The sequence below is a fragment of the Panthera pardus genome, unplaced genomic scaffold, assembly GCF_024362965.1.
Source record: "Panthera pardus isolate Hobbes unplaced genomic scaffold, ASM2436296v1 HiC_scaffold_3, whole genome shotgun sequence".
In the NCBI taxonomy this organism is placed as follows: domain Eukaryota; kingdom Metazoa; phylum Chordata; class Mammalia; order Carnivora; family Felidae; genus Panthera; species Panthera pardus.
In genome coordinates, this window is record NW_026526876.1 from 58,435,299 (window position 1) to 58,444,816 (window position 9,518).

General features: G+C 53.9%; 1 protein-coding gene across 1 annotated transcript; it reads left to right on the forward strand.

Annotated features, from left to right (window-relative positions):
• Positions 1-1,515: 1,515 nt before the first annotated feature.
• SLC46A1 (solute carrier family 46 member 1) lies at positions 1,516-8,097 on the forward strand. Its single transcript, XM_019423809.2, has 5 exons — positions 1,516-1,751; positions 2,167-3,019; positions 5,272-5,355; positions 6,800-6,956; positions 7,501-8,097. The coding sequence occupies exons 1-5, from the start codon at positions 1,524-1,526 to the stop codon at positions 7,556-7,558; spliced, it is 1,380 nt and encodes a 459-aa protein (XP_019279354.2). The 5' UTR covers positions 1,516-1,523; the 3' UTR covers positions 7,559-8,097.
• The last annotated feature ends 1,421 nt before the right edge of the window (positions 8,098-9,518 follow it).

Consider the following 9,518-nt stretch of genomic DNA (forward strand, 5'->3'; position numbering starts at 1 on the left):
AAACTTTTGTGTAGGCGATGGAGAGGGGAGGGAGTCAACTCCAGGGGCTTGTGTGTTTAATGTGGAATTTTCTGGACAGGTTGGTAATGGTCCCATGGGGGTGCAGGCCTCATTTGGTCCACCAGTATCTAGCCAGCACCCATCTTTTGGGAGCCTAGGACTCTTTCTGCCTCAGGGGAGGTGGGGGATGGTCAATAAGCCAGCAACAAGACCACGCACAGTCATGGTAGCCAGAAATGGGTAGTCCCCACCATCCCCAAATTCAGGCCTGTGGGTCATGGCACAGAGCTTGCCTCTGGAAACTCATTCTACTGCTCTATTGTCAAGGCAAGCGGCCTTTTCTGGCCCTGCTCCTCCTAGGCCTGGCCGGGCTCCTGAATGAGCAGCCTTGGAGTCCCACGGCTCCTCTCCTTTAAAGGACTTTCCACAGTTGAGCTCTTACACAGATTAGTAGGATTCTTTGAGGTCTTTCCCCACCCCACCATTCTAAGAACTACAGGGCCTGGTAAAGGCTTTGTCCGTGTCCTTCACCGCTGTGTTCTAGGAGCACCCCCAGGCATGGTCCCTGACATATAAGGGGTGCTCAAGAAATAGGCTGAATGAGTAAATGATAAAGGAGAAAGGCAGGTAATGCTTTTCCCTTTTACAGGCAATAAAACATGCCCAGACGGGAGGTATGACTGCCTTCTGGCCCAGTTCCTATAGCTGGAGCACCCAGGAGCACAGGGCCACACCCATGGTCTCCTGGGCCCTCCACAGTCTTCTCCTCTGCTCCTCCGCAGTCACTGCACAGCCAGTCCTGAGCCCCCCAACAAGACCGGTTTCCCAAGGAAAAAACCCTAGGGCAGGAGTGGAGCAGGTAACAGCCTATTAATAACAATAACAGCACTTAGAATGTACCAGACACTCTTCTTCCACAGCAGCTCTTTGAGGCAGGTTGTATTGGCACCCTCATTTTAAAGATGAAGAAATGGGGCACAGGGAGGTAAGTGCCCGACCCAGTAGCAGAGTCTAGGTCGTGGAAGCGAGGCCGAGAGCGTGAGGCTGCACTGAGTTGCCTCTGCTGCAGCGCCGAACATCAGCATAGGCGTCAGAGGTCAAGTGTTCTTCGAGCTCTGCCTTGGGTGCCCCATGTCCTCGTTTCCTCATCTGTAGACCGTGAGCATTAATAATGGCTAGCCTATAGGGTTGTCGGAAGACCAATGCACGCAGTTTAGTACGGTGCCCAGCGCACAGGAAACGATCAATAAATGTTAATTATTGATATTTTTTGTTATTGTTAGGAGTGTTTCTGGGCCTGGAATGGAGGGCTGTAGGGCGGCATCCTTGCAGACTACAGGTGAGGTCATCCGGTGAGCCAGGGGTGCGCGGCCCCTCTCCCTCCCTTACCGGCCGGAGCAGGCGGGGCGAGAGTGAAGGGAACAGCGGCCCCGCCCCGCCAGGCTTTTTAAAAAAGGGGACGCTGGGCGCAGGCGCAGAATCGTTCAGCCATCTGTCTCGCGCCGGCCCCGACGCGCACGCGCATGGAGGGGCGCGCGAGCCCCCCGGACGAGGCCCGCGGCCGCCCCGCGGCGGCCGTGCTGTGCCGCGGCCCCGTGGAGCCGCTTATATTCCTCGCCAACTTCGCTTTGGTCCTGCAGGGCCCGCTCACCACGCAGTACTTGTGGCACCGCTTCAGTGCCGACCTCGGCTACAATGGCACCCGCGACAGGGGCAGCTGCAGCAACCACAGCGCGGACCCCATCATGAAGGTAGCGGCGCCGGAGGGGCACGGAGCGTGGCACCGGGTGGACCCCGGGCTGGAGCGCTGGGCAGCCGATGGGGCGGGGCCTGCGTCTGGGTCCGGGCAAGCTGCGGGGCGGGGGGTGGGTGGGTATGGAGATTGGGTAGTGGGCGGGGCCAGAGCCTAGTTGGCGACGGACCGACCCCTGCAGTGTGGGGGGTGCTTAAAGTTCCTCTAGGTAGAGCAAGGCCGGGAGGATTAGCAAAGGGAGTAAAAGTAAGGGCCTGGGACCGTAGTCCATTCCACTTAACCCAGCACCGGTTCTCTGAGGTTTAGGGCTCCAAAGATAGTCCCCACCCCCGTATCTCCCAGGATGGTGATGGTTGGGAGTTGGGCAACCCAGAGTGAGGAACAGCACCCTGGTAAGATTCATGTCCCCACAGGAAGTGGAGACCCTTACCTCCCACTGGACCCTCTACATGAACCTGGGCGGCTTCCTTGTGGGGCTCTTCTCATTTACCCTGCTGGGTGCCTGGAGTGACTGTGTGGGCCGCCGTCCACTGCTGGTGCTGGCCTCACTGGGCCTGTTGCTGCAGGCCCTGGTGTCCATCTTTGTCGTGCAGCTGCAACTCCACGTCGGCTACTTCGTGCTGGGCCGCATCCTTTGCGCTCTCTTTGGGGACTTCAGTGGCCTCCTGGCTGCTGGCTTTGCCTCCGTGGCAGATGTCAGCTCCAGCCGCAGCCGCACCATGCGAATGGCCCTGCTGGAATCGTGCATCGGGGTGGCGGGGATGTTGGCCAGCCTTCTCGGGGGCCACTGGCTCCGGGCCCAGGGTTACGCCAACCCCTTCTGGCTGGCCTTGGCCTTGTTGATAGCCATGACTCTCTATGCAGCATTCTGCTTTGGTGAGACGGTGAAGGAGCCAACGCCTGCCCGGCTCTTCACGCTCCGTCACCACCGATCCATTGTCCGGCTCTACGTGACTCCCGCTCCAGAGAAGTCCAGGAGGCATTTAGCCTTGTATTCCTTGGCCATCTTCATGGTGGTCACTGTGCACTTTGGGGCCCAGGACATCCTGACCCTCTATGAACTGAGCAAACCCCTCTGCTGGGACTCCAAGCTGATCGGCTACGGTTCTGCAGCTCAGCACCTCCCGTACCTCACCAGCCTGCTGGGCCTGCGGCTTCTGCAGCACTGCCTGGCTGACGCCTGGGTGGCCGAGATTGGCCTGGCCTTCAACATTCTGGGGATGGTGGTCTTTGCGTTTGCTACCATCACACCCCTCATGTTCACAGGTAAAATGCGTGGGCTTGGGGACAGTGTGTCCCAGAGGCACTGGGTGAAAGCTGGGGGTCAGACACTCCCTGCCCCTGCAGGTTCAGGCCTGTGTCTGGAAACATTGTTGTGCTCCTTGCCTGCACTGGAGGACAGACGAAGAAACTTCATAAAAATGCCATCTTTGTCAAATGGAGAAGACAGACCTTCAGTAGCCTCAGTAATTAATCCACATTATCAACTATAAATTGTTGTTAGTAAGATAGAACAAAAGACAAAAGTATGGCTCATAGGCTAATTGCTTCACTTCTTGGCCTCCCACAGCCAGTATTTATGGTGTTCTTAAACAAAGTCCATGCCACTAATGCTGTAATACTCACTTCTCTGATAAGAATCACAGGCCCTACCTCGGTATCTTTGGTCAGCTTCTTTGGGTTTTTTAAAAAGCCAGTCTTCTCAGACCACAGATAACAGATTTCCTGCCTGCGTTAGTTCTTTTTCTTGTTCCTCTTTTTTTTTTTTTTTTCTTGGTAGGAGAGGGGTAGCTGGAAATGAGGAAGTTAACTTTTTTAAAGGAACAGATTAGGGGTGCCTGGGTGGCTCAGTCAGTTACACACTTGCCTCTTGGTTTCGGCTCAGGTCATGATCTCTCGGTTCATGAGATGGAGCTTCGTGTAGGGCTCTGCACTGACAGTGTGGAGCCTGCTTGGGATTCTCTCTCTCTCTCTCTCTCTCTCTCTCTCTCTCTCTCTCTCCCTCTCCCTCTCTCCCTCTCCCTCTCTCCCTCTCTCTCTCCCTCTCCCTCTCTGCCCCTCCCCAACTTGTGTGCACACATGCTCCCTCTCTCTCTCTCTCTCATACTCTCAAAATAAATAAACTTAAAAAAAATAAAATAAAGGAACAGATTAATTTTGATAGAGTCCTAAAATACGTTGTTTACAAAGTCAGCCGACCAGTAATCACCGATTTCTTAACTTGGCTGCTTGCCTGGAGAGCGAGGTCGAAGGGGACCGGGGACCTTCCTCTCCTGCCCACAGCATCTCCCCTGGCCTCAGTGCTGGGCTCAGTGCCCTCAGGGGTGCAGAGATGATGAAGGCACTGTCATTGCTCAGGGGAGCCTCAGCAGAGAGGGGTTCGTGGGCCTGACACCTAAACGGGCCCTGGGTTGCCTCATAAACCCACTTTGGAGGGTCTACTGTCTTCTAGGAGGCAACAGTCCCACAGGGAGAGAAATCGTTATGGAAGAAGCAGTGTGAGCCTATGAGTAACAGATGCAAAGGGAAAAAGAACTTGCATTTGCTGTGTATCCTCCACAAATGTTACCTCATGTACCATTTCCTGGGGCTACTGTAACAAATGACCACAAACTGGATGGCTTAAGACAATGGAAATTTATTCTGGCACAGTTCTGGAGGCCAGAAGTCAAGCAATAGTATCACTGGGGTCAAAATCAAGGGGGCAGCAGGGCCACGCTCCTGGCTGCTTCCAGCTCCGGAGTCTCTCGGAGGGAATCTCCCTTGCTTCTTCCAGCTTCCAGTGGCTGCTGGAGTTCCTGGCTTGTGGCCATGTCACCCTAGTCTCTGTCTCAGTGGTGACATGGTCTCTTCCTCTTCCATGTGCCTTCTCTGTTCCATGTCACATCTCCCTCTGTTTCCCTCATCTAAGGATTCGTGTGATTGTATTTAGGGCCCAGTCTGGTAATCCTGGAAAAATCCCTTCATCTCAAGATCCGTAACTTAAACATGTCTTCAGAGACCCATTTTCCAAATAAGGCAACATTTACAAATTTCAGGGATTCGGCCCTGAAATCTTAGGGGGCCTTCTGTACCCCAGAACCATCCTGTGAGGAGGCCTTTGTTGTCCTTTCACAGATAGGAGTCATGTCCAAGGCCACACAGTTAGGAAGCGATGGTGTCAGGTTTAGAACTCGGGGCCGACTCCAAAGCCCATGCTTGTTTTCTGGACCATGCCATCTCCCTTCTAAGTGCAAGATGGTTGGGTGATGCCTGCTGCGACCACAAGAGGTGTTGCGACAAGAACACAATTGGTGGGGAATCAGCATTCATTCATGAAACAGGTAGCAGGTAGGTCAAGCTTTGAGAAAGGTAGTCTCCCTTCCTCCTTGCTCATTGTCTCCATCACCAGTAAGGAAGTCCTTCCTGTGTCCAACCTGAGTCCCACATGAGGTATGTGTAGGAGTTCTGCTACATAGGGTGCTTGGGTGCTCCTCTCCCTGACTCCATTTCCTTGATGATTGTTTCTTTCTCTGCAGGGTACGGGCTCCTGTTCCTGTCATTGGTTACCACACCCATCATCCGGGCCAAGCTCTCCAAGCTGGTGGGCGAGTCAGAGCAGGGTGAGTGTCAGGGTCACCCTGTATCTGGTCCCTCATACCCAGTGTTGCCTGAACTGGGCAGAGGGCAGCTGTGAGCCGGGAGGCTGCGTACCTTCCTCCCCTCCACCCAGGAGACGTTAGTAGCCGAGACAAATGCACTTGTGTCAAATTGCCTGGGATTGGCAGAGGGCCACAGTGCCTTGGATTTTCAGATCACAGGGTTGGAATTTGCAGTTCGCGGAGCACACTTGTTCCTTCAGGTAAGTCCCAAGTGCAGGATTTACTCTCCAGAACTAGCTTTTCCAGCTGCAGAATGAATGAGATGATGCTTCACTAGGGTCAGTGTGTAAGCTTAGAGGAAGCAGACAACCTTTCGATATTTCCTTGTCCCCGAGTGACAGTTGAAGAAGCAGAGACCCAGAGGGTTAAATTGGGTCACGCAAAGTCACTCAGTAAGTGGTGGAGCTGGGATGCAAACCTGGGTCTGTTTTTAAGAGCAGCAGGTCTTGGGATGTGGTTTGGGTCCTGACTCTGGTACCCACTGGCTGTGAGATCTTGGGCAGGTCCCTTTCTGTCTCTGCACCCGTTCCCTCCTCTGTTACATGAGCGGTTTGCTCTTGATGACAAGGGCCTTCCAGCTCTTGACGGTTGGACAGAGTTCAAACTCAACTTCTCTTGGGTTGTTGCTCATTTTGCAAAATTTGGGTTCTGCTGGCGTATCTATAAAGAATAGCCTCATGCCTCTGGGTCCTTAGACCCTAGTCTGGAAACATCTGGCTCATGCACTTTTCCCCATCTGCCCGGGAAGGAGGATCTGGTGCCATATGTAGCCCAGTAGAGGTTTGTTTTCTTGCCTCCCAAAACCCATGTACCTTCATTCATTCACTCAGTAAGCTTTTTTTCTAGCACCTTCACTGTGCCCTGAGATGCCAAGGGGAACAGGAGAGAAGAACAGCACTTACTTACTACCTCCAGGGGGCCTGTGGTGGATACTTTACGTGTGAATTTAATGTTGCCAGCAGTCTATGAAAAATAGGTATTAGCCTTATTTAACAGAAGGGGAACAGAAACCCAGAAGGATAAGTAGCTGATTCAGTGATCACACAGATAATAAGTGTTAGAACTGGGAATTAACCCAGCAATTAATCTCAAACAGGAGATGATTTCAAAAGGGGATAAACCAAAAACCACTTTATCAGGCTTTTTGGTAGAAGATATCACATGTACTTTTAATACGTGGATTTAATACCAGCCATTTGTTCTGTAGTCCCATGCGTGAAGTGCTTTCTGTGCATGACCTCACTGAATCCTTACCACAACACATGATGTAGGATTTATTGTTGAGGAAGATGAGACTCAGAGAGGTTAAGTGACTTGCCCCAGGTCACATAACAGCGAGCTAGGGGTGCTAGGATTTGACTCTAGGCCTTTCAGGCCTCAGTGTGTGATGTTTATTTCTTCACAGGTGCTCTCTTTTCTGCTGTGGCCTGCGTCAATGGCTTGGCCATGCTGATGGCTTCTGGCATTTTCAACTCGCTCTACCCGGCCACCCTGAACTTTATGAAGGGGTTCCCCTTCCTCCTGGGAGCTGGTCTCCTCTTCATCCCAGCCATTCTGATCGGGTAATGTAGGGCTCTGACCCATGCTCATAATGCTTTATCCCAAAGTTGTCCTCTTTCTCATCCTCCCAACCAGAACACTCCCGGAACCATTCTGCTTGATTCTTTCCTTGCAGACAGCTGCTTTAATCATCTGAGAACCATTGCCCAAGGGCAAGGCAGAGGGGCAGCAGAGGAAGGGTCAGGCTAACACTGCTTGTTGGCAAGGCTGTGTTCTCTCCCTCAGCTCCCCCGGTCCTCCATTACCATTTTGCAGATGGAAATATGGTGGCAGAAATGTTCTAGAGGGAAGCCTGGAAACTTCCTCAGCTAGTTATGTCTGGGCCACAGGCTAGCCTGAACTACTGACTTCCTCCCCCAAGAGCCATAAGAGTTGCTTTCCAGAGTCCTGTGTCTCTGTACATTACCTTGTCTTCCTCCTCCCCACTGTGGCAGAAAGACCTATACCGGCCCACCCAATAAGGCCTTGATACATCTTGTCACATCTCTTAAGAGTTGAGGGTGTCCCCCCATGTCAAATCTGAATCCTTTCTCTGGTCTCTCACAGGGTGCTGGAAAAGGCTAATCCTCGTCCTGAATTCCAGCAGTTTCCTCAGAGCCCCTGATCTGCCTGGACCCGAGGACAGAGGGCAGTGGGAGCAAAGTGAACACTAACTAGCTGAAAGCATGCGTCTGGCTCCCAGCAACGCCAGCACCACCCCGCAAAGGGCAAGTGTCTGCCTTGGAAAAAGTGGTCAAGCTACACTGCTGTGCCAGCCTATGACTCTAATCTAGAATTGTAACCCACACAGCCCCACTCCAGGAGGCAGCGGGGGAGCCATCTGGACTGTTTACCCTTGATGCCATCAGTCGTATAGAACCCTCCAGGGGAGAGGAGAGGTCCCAAATGCAGGTGAAGCCTCAGGGACCAGGTGAAGCATGAGGGCTGGCATCTGTGCTTCCAGCCCACACCGCACAGCTCACAGGGCTCAGTTCCTGGTGTGCAGCCACCAGTCACTTCTGGGGTTGGATGCAATTCTGAGGGGGGGGGGGGGTGGGAGGGGCTGGGTCCCTTCTGGAAAGTGCTGCTGTCTCTGGCTGGAATCCATCCTCTGGGCTTCACAGTGCCAATCACAATAAATCCATATAATCACACTGAAGTGAACCTTCTGGCCCCCAAGGCATTGGGCTGTGGGGCTCTCTGCTTTCCTGTTCCTGGCCTGCCCGCCATAGGTCAGATAGCAGCAGCCTCTGGGCTGGGCAGGAGCCCCTGAGCTGCCATGGGATTGTACTGGGCATGGCCAGCCCCCTGCCTCCCCCTCCATCTGACTGCTCATTCTCTTCCCCTGAGCTGTGGGGCAGAGGCCTGCCAGACTTGCATCAGGCTCGTGGGGAGATCCTGGCAGGAGCCCATTCCTGAGGGTCAGAGATCCAGTCCCTGAAGGCACCTGTACTGGTTGACCCGGCTGTACCAGCCCAAGCAGGGACAGGTTTTGTCACTGCTCAGCCCTCCAGCACTCTTGTTGCCACCCATTTCAGCAGGGCCATCCTTTATCTGTAGGTCAATAGGAACCTGGAGATGTGACTCCTCGATATGATCCAGGGGCCCCAGCTTCTCAGAGAATGAGGGGCTTGTTTCTAGGGTGTTAGGAAAGCCTGGACCGGAAGCTGGAAGTCAAAACTGGATTCAGTATCCAGGCAGTAGCTTTGATGAGGGCTGCAAGCCCCTGCACCGACCTGAGCAGGTGGCACTTGACTGCAGGCGTGCATTGGCCACAGTGCTTGGCTCCTGCTACCCTCATTCTCTGTCCCCTGCCCCAGAAATCACAGGTGAAGCGGGAAGGGGGCAGGGGGCGGGTGCAGAACAAAGCATGGTCAGCTGTGGCGTCTGTAGCCTGGGCCTGTTTCCAGATTCCCATCTCACTGTCTCTGTCCTTGGAAGACCAAAGCAAGGAGAGGGCCTTCCACTGACTGTCCCAGCATGAGGCAGTGAGGAGGGTCAGGAAGAGGCTCTGGGCTGGTCTCAGGCTTGGGCTCTACTCTGGGCACTGCCTCTGGCTTGCTTGTGACCATGAGCAAGCCCTCCTATGTAGGTCTAGATCAGCAATGCCCCAAATTATCTGATTGCCGGTGGACAAGTTAGGAAACACTAGATAATGTTCTGAGACCTTTCCCCCCTCCTACATGCTAAAATGAGATTCCTCTTCATTGGCATGCAGTCCTTAGTCCCTGGGGAGGGGTGGGGTGAGGTGGGTAGGGACCTAGCTGATGCCCAGCCAAGCGGAAAAGCCCAACCCTGCAGACCTGCATCAGAGCAGGCTTGGGGGAAAGGCTATTTCCCAGCCCTCTGTTTCAGGACCAGCTCCATGGGGCCAGGCCCAGGTGGAAGATGAGGGCCAGGTGCCTGTCCTGGCTGTAACCCGAGCAGTGTTGGTCATGGCAGGAGAGACAATCCACTGAACACACTGGCCTGGCTGGGGGGTCATCACCTGGGCTGCTCTGGTGGGATTGGCCCGCAACCTCTCTGAATACTGCCCACAGGGCACCTCAGGAAGGGGTGGGATTGATGGGGACAAAGAGAAAGTG

Coding starts and splice junctions, on each gene's coding strand:
- SLC46A1 (XM_019423809.2), top strand. CDS start 1,524: ATGGAGGGGCGCGCGAGCCCCCCGGACGAGGCCCGCGGCCGCCCCGCG. Junction 5,356..6,799: donor GGTGGGCGAGTCAGAGCAGG/GTGAGTGTCAGG, acceptor ATTTCTTCACAG/GTGCTCTCTTTTCTGCTGTG. Junction 6,957..7,500: donor ATCCCAGCCATTCTGATCGG/GTAATGTAGGGC, acceptor GGTCTCTCACAG/GGTGCTGGAAAAGGCTAATC.